At 39.5% G+C, this 17,077-nt stretch overlaps 1 protein-coding gene across 12 annotated transcripts in view; it reads right to left on the bottom strand.

Annotated features, from left to right (window-relative positions):
• Nucleotides 1-17,077, bottom strand: part of nrxn3b (neurexin 3b) — a 181,692-nt gene that overhangs the window by 119,950 nt on the left and 44,665 nt on the right. For 9 of the 12 annotated variants that reach the window (XM_089022743.1, XM_089022744.1, XM_089022740.1 and 6 more), the window contains 4 exons: nt 13,140-13,441; nt 10,970-11,014; nt 8,292-8,453; nt 263-701 (listed from right to left, as the gene is read on the bottom strand). In XM_089022743.1, the coding sequence (XP_088878869.1) occupies nt 263-701; nt 8,292-8,453; nt 10,970-11,014; nt 13,140-13,441 (948 nt within the window). The remainder of the gene's footprint in view (nt 1-262; nt 702-8,291; nt 8,454-10,969; nt 11,015-13,139; nt 13,442-17,077) is intronic. The other 3 variants (XM_089022745.1, XM_089022742.1, XM_089022738.1) reach the window with 2 other exon arrangements.

Here is a 17,077-nt window from a genome sequence, read left to right on the forward strand (position 1 = left end):
TTGGATCAAAGTTGCATGGTGCAGTAGTTTACAATAGTAAACTAGCTAGTCACAAATATGGTAGATATTTGTAAGAAAAAAAAAAAACTGTCGGGACCGTGGGCGTGCATTGAAAAGTTTAGAAGGTCGGATGATGTTCATTTAAAGGTTTGCGTGAATTTTAGGTTCAGCCTAAAAGTCAACCCAAAAGCCGAATACCCATATTTTTTTTCGGAAAAATGTGTCGTATTACTGCGCAGGTGTTAAAAAGACGCTTTCTTACCCGAGCGACCGTCCCTCTGGATGTCCACATGGTGCCAGCTGCCTTCATTGACTTTAGCTTGCGTCGCTTTCACTTTAATGGTACCGGAACCCATGTCCAACACGAGATACAGCAATCCGTCCAAAAGCTCCACGGCAAAAAAGTCCACCCTGTTGGTCTTCTGCGACTTAGCATCGCGTCGCTCCTGAGCTCTGCCGTGGGTGAAAAGTATTAAGCCGTTGGGCTCTGTGGTTCGAAAGTCGAACGAAATGGATCCCACGCGTTTGGTGTTCCATTTCGGCAAGGCCAGGTAGGAATCGGGAGTCTCGAAGTTAATGGGGTCAAGCGTCGGGACGTTTTCACACTTAAAGACCACGTCGCCCTGAAGTTTCATTTTTGGGTCCACAATCCGGGCCAGGCGGGACAGTTCGAGACGGATGTCATTGTTTTTGTAGACCACCTAGAACAAAAAAGTTAATGGATAAGGTGAGGAACATGAAAAATCAAGCCTCCAAATACCCGAATAATTTAGCATCAATACGTTAGCATCAAATGAAATTTATTATTATTATTATTAGTATTATTATTATTATTATTATTATTAGCTAGCTATTTGCTATCTATTAGCCATCTGCCTAGCAATTTTCTATCGAGCTAGCTATCTATTCACTATCGAACTGACTGGCTATCTAGCTAGGTATCTGTTGTATATCTAGCAAACTTTCTATCTATTTGAGTTACTTCCGGGTTGAGTGAACGCTGGTGGGTGTGACTGCCGCTGCGCACCCACAGAAAAACTGATCCTGTGACTGTAAAGTGACCTTGAGAGGTTTGAAAGGCGCTTAGAATTTAAATGGATTATTATTATTATTATTATCAACATTCTGGTCCTGGTCCATTGATGATGAATTTTTACCATCGTCATAGGCAAATTTGTGAAGACCAGTTCATTCAAAATGACTCAGCGGAGGATAGTTTGCAAAAAAAAAAAACAAGCAATACCATCAACCGTAAATGTATGAATTTTTCCTATCACATTTGAATGCAACAAAATGTTACTAAAAATGAATAAATACATAAATAAAAGCACAGTAGATTATCATTGGAAAGCACTGAGGTGGAAAATTAATGTCCCTCTTTTTTTGTGGAGGAAGACAGGCTTTTCCTGGTATGTAGGGCAGTGTGTGTATGCATGTGTGTTTGTGTGCGTGTGTGTGAGAGTATGTGAGTGTGTGTGTGTTTAGGAAAAACAGCAATGGCGTCACAGCGGGCACAGCTGTCAGCAAACAGATTTTACTGATGCGGGATTACTGATAATCCTGGAAGATTTGACAGCAAATCAGCACAGGTGACCCAAACGCCAAAAAAAAAAAAAAAAAAGATGATGAAGCAAAGCAAAGAAGAAAAAAATGAATAAATGGGGGAAACAAAGAATAAAGCTGTTGGATGTAAATTTTTAAGGGGATGGGGGTATTGAAAAGAGACAAAATGGTGAGATTGGAAGGATTAAATGCTTTAAAACCATTGCGTGCCATTTGTTGTTTCAATATACGTACTTTTTGTCTGCACACAAACTAATAACCATGGCAGGCGACAAGCAATCAATGTTGTAAGCAGAAAATCTACCTCACAAAACTCCTCCTTGTTTCAAATTATTATTACACAAATATTTTTCAAATGTATTTATTTAATATTATTATTATTATTATAATACTGCTACAACTACTACTACTAATAATAATAATATAATCATAATCATAATCACCTTAATCACCATAATAACAATAATAATAATAATAATAATAATAATAAAAGTTTGGACTATTATAGGTATTATGAATATTATGATAATAATGTCAGCATTATTATACATGTAATTATAATACAAATACAAATAAAATACAATAAAAAAAAATATATATTATATATTATAGTAGTAGTAGTATTATACATAAAAAATAATAATGTCAGCATTATTATAGTAAATATAATATATTGCCAATTTCCCCATTGTGGGACTATGAAAGGCTTTATGATTCCGATTTATTATTATTATTATTATTATTATTATTAATAATAATAATAATAATAATAATAACGATAGTAATAATAATTCAGAATCAGAAAGCCTTTAATAGTCCCACAATGGAGAAATTTGCAATATTTTATATTATAATAATGCTGACATTATTATTATTATATTTCTACTACTACTACTACTACTACTACTACTACTACTACTACTAATAATAATAATAATAATAATAATTTGTCATAATAATAGCATATATTATTATTATTATTATTATTTTTATTATTATTATATTCATAATACTAATAGTACCAAATAATAATAATATTAATTATTATTATTATTATTATTATTATTATTATTATTATTATTATTATTATTATTATTATTATACTAATAATACTTTTTTTATGATAAGTATAATACTAATGTGGACATTATATTTATAATAATATATAATATATAATAATATACGTAATATAATAATACAAAATATTTATCATTATTATTATTATTTTGGGTCGTTCGACAACACAAACGGGATAGCTAACAGCATTATTAGCAAGTTAGCAACCGCAGCTTCCCCGCTGCTTAAAATGTGAACAGATTGAAGCACCATTAAGACTGCATTACTCTCTTGCTCCGAAATACTTTTTTTTTTTTACATTCTGATGCAAAAACAAGATAACCCCCCCTTTCGGCAAGCTTTAAGTCTACTCTCGGGCAAAAGAAGAAACTGAATAATACATGAATAGGAAATGAAAGGCACACGTTTTAATGCAGCTCAGTATTGTGATGGTCACTGTAAACTCACTCAAAGAAAGTTTCCAAAACTTGCCTCCATTTAAATATTTTCTCCAGCAATAGAAGGAATATTTTTTTTTAGCCCCGCACCAGATTAACTCTCAAGCGTTATGCACTCATAAAAAAAAAATAGTTTCAAAACAATCACATTCAATCAGGCAGGCGGCCATTGATTTTTACAAGGGATTCCAACAGCCTATTTTCGGCTTCCCTCTTGATTAAAGCGATTGAATTGCCCTAATAAAAGATGACGATGGGCCACGTTTCCCGATGGCATCCTTTGACCCATCAGTGATCTTATGGGGTCCATTCATAAGACTAGAGGGGGGGGGGGTGTAACGACTCCATAACGCCAAGATGCCGCACCCCCCCATCTCTGCACTCGGATGGCGTATTGATTAGGCCTGGGAAAGCGCATAGCATGGAAACGCACGAGCACACATGCGACACATTAAGAATCCCTCCCTTATCTACTTCAGATGAGTTTCCACCCCACCCACCACCCCCAAACTACAGATGCTGATGCAGCACTGATGCTCATGAAGAAAAGGAGGATTTCACTCAAACGATGCAAAGATACCAAGAGGGTGTTCATCAGTGTTTGCAGTACAGTGACACCTTGGCTAACGAACACTTTAGCTAATGAACGTTTTGCCTTACGAACATTCGCGATAACATAATTTTGGCATACAAACTAGTTTTCGGGAAACACATGGAGCTTGCGGACTAGTTTTCGGCGGAAGAACACCGAACCACATGGCCGAATAGCGCCATGGTGGCAGTGTTTCTCTGCGTGGCATACGTGGTTTGTTTAAATTAGATATCAAGTAGACAGGATGAACTTAATACAACTAAACCTATGAAAGATAGGCTAATGAAATGTGACTCTCCTTCCAAACAGTTACCCCCTCCCTTCCACCTCTTCCCACTCCATTCCATCAAGCCATTAATGACCATAACAAAGGTAAATGAAACCACTTTATTATACAGTACTGTTTGTTTCTTTAATTACAATACAAAAGCACATTTATTGTATGTAAAATAAGGTATATTTTGTGTAGTTTAGTTTTGTAGTATGTAGTAGAAAATCATGTTTTATGGGGGCCTGGGAACGGATTATTCTAATTTCAATGGTTTCCTATGGGAAATGAATGTTTGGAAGACACATTTTCCACCTTACACACTTTCTGGGAACTGATTAAGTTTGTAAGTAAGTTATATATATGCATGTGAGTGTGCGTGAATGACAAATAAGTATGACGAATGATAAAAACTGATTTAAAAAAAAGCACATTTGATTTATCCACTACTCCTTCAAAAGCCGCAAACGGTACGCTACATTTTTGCAAGCTAAATGAAGATCGTAAATTCTGTGAAGTCGCTCAATTTTACTTTTCACGCCGTTCCAAAATAGCCAAATCGTGAAAACAATAACCAAGTCTCGTTAATTTTAGCCAAAATTTGCTTAGACTGCGTTGTCGTAGCAATATAGTCGTTAGTGGCCATTTTATTTGGAGGGGGGGGGGCTTTTGCTATATTATTAAAATGAGTTCATTTCAACACTCGGCATTCCGCACGAGTTCGCCGTCCGATTCCATCAGCATTTTCATTCATCTCGAAGCTTTCATCACGCCGTCGTCTCTCGTTTTTTTTCCACACTTTCCATTCATTATCCAGCGCGTGGCGGCGTTTCTCGCGATTGCCGGCATCGCACGTGTCACGTAATGAGTGTCGTCCGAGTCCAATTGAGCTGTCGCTTACGGAACGAAAAATCTTCGTCAACGGAAAAAAAAAAACAATCATGATTCCATGATAGTGTTCCTAAATTATGCATGTTGCACGCCTCTTCTGTGGAATAATTCATTAGAACATAGGAGGACATTTTAAAACTGACTCGAGGCTTTGTCTTGACAATTAGCGATAAGCTACAAGTTTAGCGCGCATTTCAGGGAACTTGATTAAAACAGATTTAAAAAAAAAAATGTTGGCCTTTTTAACCCTAAATATTTTGGTCGGTGCCATGACCTTTCCAGCAGCTCCTGTATTTTGTTTTTCTACTTCTTTCTTTCCTTTCCTCTTACTTTGATAACTTTGCTGTCGTGAAATGTACATTTCTCCACTGCGAGAAAAATAAAGGTACATCCAATTCAATCCAATGCAATCCAAAAACATCAACTCAGTAAATAGTTATTTTAAAATGGCCGATAGTAATTCAGTCTTGGAATTTGGCGGAGGACAGTCATACATTCGCATGACTCATTGTTTGGCCCTCCAGAAATTAAAAAATAAAAATAAATAATAATCTAAGGACGGGGTTGCATTTGCATTTTTATCTCAGGGCAAAACATGCAAAATATGGTGACTAACCCAAATATGGTGGCGTTCCTTAAAAAATAAAACTCCTCTTGCCCTCTTTTCTCCACACATATTTCTTTCAACACTTAAAGGACAACCAACACCTCTGGACAAGTTGCGTCCATAATTTGTAAAATGACTTCAAATGACTTCTACTGAGTGTATTTTACAAAGATTCAACCGCATATAGATATATTTTATGTTTTAAGACTGGCGCTGAATATTCAGGAAGTTTTGTTTATGAGTTGATGACGAGTGCTCACGTCACGTCACTGAAGGAACGCCCCTGACCGAGAAAGCGACACACAATGCATTTTGGGTATTTTGTTTGGTCTGAAAACTTCGTGTTGAAGGCGAAATTAGAAGGAAAACACATAATGCTTTGGTGAATCGTTGTGTGTTGCACCAAGACTACTATTTGATACTAGTTGACACAAATTCCCAGTAGACAAATCAGCCCATTTCCAACGAAGCTTGGGTGCCATCTTGTGCATTTTCTGGGACGCTACATTGGAGTCCTTACGGCTCGAATTGATCTGGAAGGTCTTCTTTAATTGATTGCAAACATTTATGCTTTCCTCTTCAGAACTATTTGAATCATATTCATAACTGGATGAGTAACAAGAAAGAATCTTCTCTGAATCCGAAGCCATTGTTTTGATTCCAGAGCAAGGCAAGACGTCCTGCCGTGATGTCACTAAGAAGGGGGCGGGACCTTCTGAAACTCGGCATCTCCAAGGTCATTTTGAAGTAGATTTGGGACCCTTTAACTCATTTTTATTGGTGTTTTGCATTTGACTAAAAATATCAGCCTGCGTGTTTTGGGTATTTTAGATGCTATAAAACGTTTTTCTGATGTCAGTTAGGAAACAAAGAAATGGTGCCGGTTGTCCTTTAAGTTTTCTATAAACCAACGACAGATTTCAAACCTCTGTTTTGATTCGCTACCCCGGTGACATTTCAACACCTTTAGTCCTCACATTGCTTCTCTTTCGTGATACTTGCTGTCAGCGCACGTTCCCGTCTGTCACAAAGATGCCCCTCGGCAACTCTGCGACCATCGACGGGTGCCCCGAGACAACCCGAAGATGGCGTGCGGGAGGAAAAAAAAAAAGGCGATGACAGCGTGCCGTCAACGGCTGCCTGCCCAGTGGTCTTTCTTGCACGTGACAAGACCGTGTTTCACATGGCGGAGGGGGGGAACCGACGCCTGTGTGCATATTTCACGGGAATAATAATAATAATAATATGGCACCATATGGCTTGAGGATGCCATCCCCACAACGGCGCATGCGTGCGCTTTCCAGCCAATTAAGAAAACCGCAGCACCCAGACTTAGACTTTTTATAATTGCACATTCGTCCAATGAAACGAGTTCCCTGGGAGGGCCTCTCTGCTCACAATACACCTCAAGTGAATCAATTTCCCCCCCCCCTTTTTTTAAAAATCATGCTGATAGCGCTCTTTCTGATTCAATTTTATTGCCGTGTTTGGTTCACCATTTGGGTTGGGGTGTCAATGTTTTTTTTTCAAGCAATACTCAAAACAGGCATGGCTGAAATGAGACGTTGAATGAATCTGAAGATTTGAAACCTACATATCAAGGAAGAGAATGACAAATGAAAAAAACGTGAAAAAAGGCAGGGGGGGCACACACACACACATATATATATACAGTAAAGTCTCGTTATAACGATATTCAAGGGAGTCCGAAAAATATCGATATAACCGGGACTATCGATATATCCGACCCTGTTTGCATGTAATTTTCTCCATGCGTGCATAGAAATAGTATCGATATAACCGGGACTATCGATATATCCGATATCGATATAACGAGACTTTACTGTATAACCGGGACTATCGATATATCCGACCCTGTTTGAATGTAATTTTCTCCGTGCGTGCATAGAAATAGTATCGATATAACCGGGACTATCGATATATCCGATATCGATATAACGAGACTTTACTGTATATATATACTGTATTATATACATATATACGGGTAACATCCGACTTACGACGAGTTCCGTTTTGACCAAACGGTCGTAAGTCAAAATGGTCGTAAGTCAAAATCCATTCAAAATGTTAAATAGAGACTCGGAGGGGAAATGGCTCGCAAACTCCACCCTGTGGTGCCATCACATGGTCAATTGCTGTGCGAGACACGTAGCAATGGTCGACTTAGCATACTGGTACTGGGACGCTAAGTCACACAAACGCACACCTCGTTCGTGTTTTTGAATGATCTCCTTCTTCTGCTCGATCGTAATTTTCTTTTGTGTCCTCTTTGTCTTAACACTAGCCTGTGGTGGGGTCTTTTTCGGTCCCAAAACAGCAAAAGTATCCACTTGATAACAAACCACGTCTGCACTGAGTGCACTCAAAAAAAGTGGGTGTTGAAAATTAGCCCGCCAGGCACCATGGCGCTGTTCGACCATGTGGTTTGGTGTTCTTCCGCCGAAAACTAGTCCGCCAGCCATTGTGGCGCTACGTATGTTTCCCGAAAACGAGTTTGTATGCCAAGATTATATTCTCACGAATTTAATGTTCGTAAAGCGAGAAGTTTGTAAACTAAAGCGTCCGTAAACGCATCCACCCGCCGCGGTCTAATGAGACCAAAACCTAAACAGGAGTTATCCTTACTTTATTTATTCGTCCTCTACGTTTTAATGAGCGCCACATCTCAAATAAAACGCCTCCCTCAAGTGTCACAAACAAAACAACTGACCGCCCGGCAAGGTCATAGCAGTCAGATTATTTCCGTTATGTGTGCTGGAAATGGTTAAATATGGATATTTGTATTATCAATTGTATTTTTGGGGGGAGTTTATCGTCATTGGAGGGGTTTCGTACCTCTTTAAGGCAGCCCATGAAATTATTGCTGACTGGGGAGCCAGGAAGGTCCGCGGTACTGGGGCTCCCCCCCACATAGAAGAAATCATCAGAGCCCAGCATGGTGTAGTCTTCTTGGGTGTAGCCGGTAGTGGTGAGGATCCCATCCACGGATATAGTCACCTATTGGGAGGGGGGAGGGGGGTCAGACATAGCCAATACCAAAGAATTACAATCCGGGATGTGATGTCGTACTGCGTTTTCAAACACTTCCTTGGTCTGCATTTGAAATGAGGAATTTTGGGATTTTTTTTTTTGGCGGGGGTGCTTCGTTTTGATTTTTAAACCCGATCGTTTTTTTTTTTAAAACCAGACAGCGTTTTATTTTTTAGGGGGTTAATGGATTTTTTTTTGTGGGGGGGATTCACAGGACAGGTAAAGAAAATATGGCAGAGGCATATTTTCTTTATCTTTGATGTGGGGGGGGGGGGGGGTAAGAAAATGGATCATCGGTTTGGTTTGGATACTTTAGGTTGGGGGAAGGGTTAGTACAATGTTCAAACCAAGGACAAATTGATAACACTTGTCTTAGGTTTAGGGGGATTTGTCTCGTAATTGCAGACACGCAAATACAGTTGACACACACACACACACAAATTCGCCCGGCACGGCACGCTCCCCTCTCTTTCGTACATTTTTGTAAACATATAAACACACATACAAGCATGCAAAACATGGGAAGGGGGGGGGGGGCTTTTAAAGCACATTTGCAAACCAAAGCAGTCACTGTTAGAAAATGAATTGGACGTCTTTAATAGGATTCATTGAATGGCACTGGACAAAGCTTGGGAGGGGAGCGGTGGGCCAAGGGGGGAACCCACACAAGGCGCAGACTGTCATGCACATTCAAGACCAAGGTCCATATTCAAATATTTCCTCAGAATAGCAAGCGCTGATTTCGGATCAATTGCTGGTGATTTGGTCGCCGTGAGCACAACCAAAAAATAAAACAAAAAAAATCCTACATTAGCATGCATATTCTTTAAAATTTTCTGCTTATGGACCCAGGGATAAAGGCGGTCACGGGTTAGAAAAGACGTTCCGACACCAGCATGCTACAAAAACACACAAGGAGGGCAAAATGAGTGAAAAGTGATGCATGAAAGGGGGTGAATGAATGAATGAATGAATGAATTACTGTGTTAGTGGTTCGATGAAAAGGTTTCTTCAGCCGTCAACTGTACTTCTTTGTAGGTGTCGGACGTTTCGCTTCTTATCCAAGAAGCTTCGTCAGCAAACTAAAGTCTTACTGGTAGTTTCGGCCCTATATATATATCACTACTATCCAGACGTGGCGGTGCCGGACTTTGCTATGATTGTTCCCTGCTCTCATGATGGGGGGAGCAGAGGACTACTTCCTGCGGCTCCACTGATTGCTTCTATAGCAATGGTCGACTTAGCATACTGCTACTGGGACGCTAAGTCACACAAACGCACACCTCGTTCCTATTTTTCAATGATCTCCTTCTTCTGCTTGACCGTAATTTTTTTTGTGTCCTCTTCGGCTTAACACTAACCTATGGTGGGGTCTTTTTCGGTCCCAAAACAGCAAAAGTACCCACTCGATAACAAACCACATCTGCACTGAGTTCACTCAAAGAAAGTGGGTGTGGAAAACTAGTCCAGCAGCCACCGTGGTGCTGTTGCGGTTTGGTGTTCTTCCGCCGAAAACTAGTCCGTCAGCCATTGTGCCGCACCTTGTGTTTCCCAGGTATCACCTCATCTGCATAACTAAGCCTATGTTGCCTAAGCAGACTATTGTACGAACGATCCAAATTGAACCTCACCCCATCATGGCGGTTTAAGGGAAGGATTTTGCTGTTTTCTGAAAATAGCTTGTGTAGGGATATATATAGGGCTGAAACTACCAGTAAGATTTTAGTTTGCTGACGAAGCTTCTTAGATAAGAAGCCAAACGTCCGACACCTTCAAAGAAGTACAGATGACGGCTGAAGAAACCTTTTCATCGATGGACCACTCCTGTACGACTGAGAGCTTACACAGACATGTGTTAGTGGTTATTATGGGGTTGCATTGAAAGATGATGGCGATGTGGTCCGGGCATGCCATGCGCCAGAGTGAGTTGGAAACAACTGTCAGAGCTCCCGCAATAAAAGTTTCAGCGTTTCCAGTTTGAGGGTTTTTTTTTTGTTTTGTTTTTTTTGGGGGGGCTTGGCGTTTTGCTGCGATTGTGGAAAGCTTCTGTCAGTTCTGGACGACAGTCCTCACAAAAAATGGGGACTTTTTGTGTGAACAAATCAAGGAGAAAAAAAAAAGTAAAAAAAAAAAAAAATGTGCCCTGGCAAAAGGCAAAGGAGTCAATTTTGTTTTGATTGGAAATCTGTAGAAAAGTGAAGAAAGAAAAACAAAATAAAGGGGGGGGGGAGTCAACGCTAAAGTGACCCACAAAAATAAACAGGATGGGGAATTGTGAGGGTAAATAAAAAGGTTGTTGGCAGGTCAGAAGTGAAGAAAAAAAATTGCCTGGTAATACAAACCCATCTCCTCATTTTTTGATAAGAGTGTCTAGGATGGAACTCAAAAAGAACGAATCAAAGAAAAGAAAAGAGAGAGAGAGAGAGAGGGGGGGAGGGAACACACGGCAAACCCAAAAAAAAGACAATAAGAATGATATCTACCAGACAATGTAGTTTGTTTACCATAGCGTGTCCAATGCCTGATTGCTTTCCAGAAAAAAAGGGGAGGAAGAAAGGAAATCAAAAGAATAGTGAACAAAACAAAAAAAAGGTTGTTAATAAGGATGGACATAAAAAAATAAAAATAAATAAAAGCAATGATGAAGACTTAGGATGTTAGTACATTAGTTGGTTAGATATCGGTTAGTGAAACATGACTTGGATGAGTTAGTTGCCACCGGGTGAAGAAACACGACATGATTTGAAAGAGAATTGTCACCAAAGGGCCAACGTGTCACCCTAATCACATTCCCTCGAAAATAAATGTGTAAAAAGTGCCACTTTTCACGATTAAAACATAAATAAAAAGCAGACATTGATTACATTTAGCTATCCAGCTATATAGCTACCGAGCTAGCTTCCTAGATAGCTATCTATGTGCTATATATAAGATATCTAATCATAATCATAATAATACATTTTATTTCTAAGTGCCTTTCAAAACGCTCAAGATCACTTTACAATGAAAGGATAGGTTTTTCTGTGAGTGAGCAGCGGCAGCCACACGCGCCAACGTTCACTCAACCTGAAAGTGAAATAGATAGAAAACTAGCTAACTAGCTAATAGATAGCTAGCTAGATCGCCATATAGCTAATAGATATCTACGAAGATAACTAGCTAGTCAGCAAGGAATCTATTAGCTATATGGCTATCTAACTGGCTAGCTATCTAGCTAGCTCAGCTATCGATTGACTAGCTAGCCAGCTTTCTATCTATTTGAGTCACGAACGCTGGCGCGTGTGGCTGCCGCTGCTCACCTATAGAGAAAAATTATCCTGTTACTGTAAATTGACCTTGAGAGTTTTGAAAGGTGCTTATAAACGAAATGTATTATTATTATTAGAAGAAAAATAAAAGGGGGGTTGAGAGAACCTAAATGAATTAAAATAATTAGAATAATAATAAAATACAGCAATTGGCTATTAGTGTCTAACTTTCCGATATTGTGAGTGTTTGTTTTTACCGCACAGGTGACCTTGAGAGTTTTGAAAGGTGCTTAGAAATTAAATGAATTATTATTATTAATATTTTTTTCCAATTATAACATGTATAGACAGACAGTAGTAGCAAGACCTGTTGTGGCTCCATATTACTTCACGTATAAGGCGTAATTGCGTATAAGGCGCAGGGTCATCTTTTGAAGAAAATCAAGGCTTTTGGGTGCGCCTTATACACCGGAAAATACGGTATATAATTTCACGCGGATACTGTTTTTTTTGGGGGGGTGTTTTTTTACAGCACTGATTTTTTTTACATCCCGTATTTTCCGATGTATAAAGCGCAGGGTGATCTTTTGAAGAAAATCAAGGCTTTTGGGTGCGCCTTATAAACCGGAAAGTACTTTGTTGCTGCATCGACTTGCAGACACAACTAGACAAATCTCACCACCCTATTCAGCAACATTGATTAATTCATTTTTGTTTTGTTTTTTTACTTCAAGATGGCGCCGCGAGAGTGGCTGCCTTTCCAGAAGCTCCTGTATTTCTTTCCTTTCATAACTTTGCTGCTGTGAAATGTCAATTTCTCCACTGCGAGACGAATAAAGGTACATCCAATCCAATCCAATCCGTTAACGTTCACTGCAGTTTGTTTAAAGAAAGAACAAAAACTTGCCTGGAAAAATAAATAACCAAGGCTAAAAGCGTTAGCATCTAGCGATTCAAGCTTAAATTAACAAGCCCCATTTGAAGTCAGGTCTTAACACTCTGAAGATTTGAAAAATAGACTTTTTTTGGGAGTCAAACTGCGTCGTTCTTCATCTTTTGTTTGGGGTGAGTAGATGGGAATCATAACAGAAAGAAAACACGACAGCAGGTAATCTTTGTATTAAAAACTGGACTGAACTAAGCGATCCCTGTCGGAGTTCCGCTTCGCTTCATTCAAATTGCTCGAAAAAAAAAAAAAAAATGATTTAAAAGAAGGTCATGTGATAAAAAAATGATGAGATTCATCACCGAGTTGTGGCAATGCAATGACAACTGATAAGAACATGGTGACATTTTTCAAAGCAGCTTGTCACTTCACTTGGCTAATCTGAACCCTCCCCTACTCCAAAATAATTCAACCCATTGCCAAACTCCGTCCATCAACTCTCCCCTGGTCCCCGATTACCTGTCTCAGGTTGCGCGTGACTTTGATATCGTGCCAGGCGTTGTCATTGAATTTCCCATTGACGGGTTCCACGATGGCCTCAAAGGCCCCGGAACCGAGATTGATGACCAGGGAAACCGCCCCGTCTTTGAGCGCCAGGTTGACATAGTCCGCCGATTTGCCCGTATGGAGCAAGAGGCCGTTGCGTTGCCACGTCTTGAAGGATAATGTGATCTCGTCGCTGCTACTCTGGATGGGATTCTGCGAAAGGTCGTAACAGAAGTACTCCGAGCCACGGAAGGTGGCTATGTTTTCCTCCCTCGCTGAAAAAAAGACAAGAAAAAAAAAACATGGAAATGTTATTTTAACCTTGCAGTCCACACTCTGCCTTTGAACTATCAAAGTTGAAACTCTCTGTCGTCTGCCTGTCTCTTTAATGTTTAAACCACCTCCCCTCGCTGGTGTGTTATTGACCAATCACGTGGCTTTAACCGAAGACTGGGGGTGGGAAATAGAGGACCAAAACAAGTCGGCTGCCATTTTGTTGTGAGAACGGGCTCGTTCATCACTCATTGAGGCACCTCCGTGTGTATCCCGAAAAAAAATTGTATACTAAGGTACAATTTTCATAAATTTAACGTTCGTAAACCGAAAAGTTCATAAGCCAAGGGTTTTGTAATCACTGTTTCACATTTTTTCAGGACAGGAAAGCAATATTGCTATTTTTGGGGGTTGTTGTTGTTGTTGCCTTTACTAAAATGATATTTTTGGTCATCTCCGCCATGTTGAAAACCTCTCACCAACATCCTGTGCCGCTGTTTTAGTTTAAAATGAGCGAACGCGCAATTTAGCATCTGCTATATGTCAACGGAAGTACACGGCTTCTGCTTTCAAGAGATAACACGGAAGACATGTTGCCCATTGCATCAAGACAGAAAGCCAACACGGCTAACATCGAATATGCATCGTTACCTGGAAACAGAACAGTTCACCGACTTGCAACATTTCCTCTGTGCCCTGAATGTTTTTTTTTCTTTCCTTTATTGTGTACACTCACCGAGAAGTCATGAGGACCACAATGTGAAAGGAAAAAAAAACCAGACACAAAGACGTATAGACACAAAGACAGATGACAAGGAGAGAGCGAGCATGTGGGCTGCAGGCTGAAAAGCTTGAGTTTGTTGATTCGGAACAGACGAAAAGTAAAGCATCGGAGACAACATTGTTTTCAAGCTGGCACGGCGACGCGGACAGACAACATCCGACGTGAAGAATCTGCAGGATGGAAAAAGCCCATAATAAAGTTGACCAACGTTATTGGATGTTGATTGCGATCTCGTGAAATCATTCCCTTGACATCTTTTGCCTTTTTGAGTGGAGAGGGGAAATATGAGAAGCTGCCAAGGCTATCTGAAAATGCTCTTCCCGTTGCCGGGAGAATAAATAAAACTCGTGATTATAACCGGGGATGCGTATCCAACACGGTGGTAGTCGAAGAGGAAGAGTCGAACCCTCATATTGCTATTTGAGCAGCTCATGGAAGAAATCACAGAAGCTCAATTATTGACATTTAAAGGACAACCAACACCTGCGGACAAGTTGCGTCCATAATTTGTAAAATCACTTCAAAAGACTTCTACTGATCTGAAGTCTTGTTCTCGAGTTGATGACGATTCCCTGAATGACGTCACGTAGGGAACGCCCCTGACCGACAAAGTGACACACAATGCATTTTGGGCCCTTTTTTCATCTGAGAACACAGTGTTGATTGCGAAACTAGAAGGAAAACTACATAAATAATGTGATGGTGAATTGTTGTGTGTCGCATCAAGACTACCAATTGCGGTAAAACGCATAAAGAAGATGTTGACTTGACACAAATTCACAACAGACAAATCAGCCCATTGTGCGCCATCTTGCGCATTTTCTGGGACGCTACATTGGAGTCCAGACGGCTCGAATTAATACGGAAGGACTTCTTCAATCGATTGCAAACATTTATGCTTTCCTCTTCAGAACTATTTGAATCATATTCAAAACTGGATGAGCAACAAGAAAGCATCTTCTCCGAATCTGAACTCTTTGAAGCCATTGTTTTGATTCTGGAGCAGGGCGGTTTGTGACAGTGTATCCTGGAGTGACATCACGAACAAGTGGGCGGGACTTTCTGAATCTCGCCATTTCTGAGCTCTTTTTGTGGCAGTTTTGGGACACTTTAAGTCATTTTTTATTGGAGTTTTGCATTTGATTTGACTAAAAATATTAGCCTGCGTGTTTTGAGCATTTTAGACGCGATAAAACGTTTTTCTGATGTCAGTCAGGAAACAAAAAAATTGTGTCGGTTGTCCTTTAAAGCACCGCGTACAGTAAACAGTAATACAATTATACTACGAAATGAGAAAAAAATACATAAAAATATGAAAACAAACGTGACAACCTATCAGTTGGGAATGACTGTAATTCATTTAACCAAAAATCTCATGCAAAAATGTGTCCTAACCAGTGCCAGGGTTTTTGTCATTGTTACTTGAATTCCAGTACCATCAGAATATGAGTTTTAGGACTACATAATCATTCAATGCAGTGAAATAAACTTTAGCCTCTTTTTTTTCATCAGAAAAAAATGAGTTAATTCTTAAACTATATGGGTCTGGAGTTATATGAGCGTGAAAATGAGGGTGGCTGTCCAAAATGCAATGCAATATAAAACATATAGGTTTATATAGCGCTTCAATAACAGCTGAAGCAGGAACAAAGCGCTAACATGGAAGAAATTGAAATGCTGCCCCCTTGTGGAAGGGAAAAATCATTTCCAGAGGCCTGGTCAGTGCTTTATCAGCACCTAAGCAAAAAAAAAAAAAAAAAAAAAAAAAAAACTAACACATTCGGGAATGGCGCTTTACGTCATATTTTCAACTTTCGGGATTGGCAGTAAATGAGTTAAAGTAGATCCCGTTCACGTTATGCAAACGCGGGGTAGAACGTCAACACACCAGATTCTTCCGTTTGACCTACTTTCACCTCATTACTTCATCTCACTCCCATTATTATTATTATTATTATTATTCCAAGTCTCCATCCCTTGAAGTTGCTGTTGATACAATACGGGATAATAAAAAGAAAGTGGATATCATCATCAAACCTTAGCGTGGCCGAGCAAATATGAAGCCCGTTGGTAAGCGGATCCATAAGATAACAATGGGAAGCTATCGCCCGTTGAGACATGTTCTGCACAAATCTGCGGCTTTGACATTGATCATAGACGAGGTGAGGGCGGGTGGGTGGATGGTTGGGGGATGGGGGTGTGTCATTCTCCCTTATTTTCGCCACAGTCATCAATATTCCATTTGCGAGCGGCGAAGCACATTCACTCGAGGGCCTTGGTTCGATTTCAAAATCCACTGGAAGCAATTAGCTCCTTCATTACCATGTCTCGCTCTCTTCCGCCCCCGACTTACTCTCCGCTGCCGTTCAGCCTGGCCTCACTGGGGCGGGTGGGGGTTAATACGGAAGGTTCAGAAATCCTCCAATCGAGCCTTTCAAGACTATCACATCATAGCAGACTGGGGTAAAAATATTAGCTCGTTCAGGGCCTTGGGCTGTATATCAGTCAAGTGGAATTCAAAAAGAACCGATTGCGTGTGATTTCATTTTTAGGGACTATTTGGTGATGCTCAAGCTTTGCAGGGAATCAAAAAGGTCTAATGTTGGAATGTTGGACTGGTCAAAATATTTAAAAAAAAAATAGGATAAAAAGTCATTGAATGAAAATAATGTATTTATTTACTTTTTTTTTTACTTATTTATTTTTGTATTTTTTTATTTTCATATTTGTGTAATTATTTATGTATATGTCCATTTATGTTTGTATGTATGCATTTATGTATTTTTTATTAATGTGTTTGGTATTTTTTTATTTTATTTATTCATTTATGTATTTATTTATATTATATTATATT

Source organism: Hippocampus bargibanti, linkage group LG19 (assembly GCF_051943395.1).
Source record: "Hippocampus bargibanti isolate YZ-2025 linkage group LG19, ASM5194339v1, whole genome shotgun sequence".
NCBI lineage: Eukaryota > Metazoa > Chordata > Actinopteri > Syngnathiformes > Syngnathidae > Hippocampus > Hippocampus bargibanti.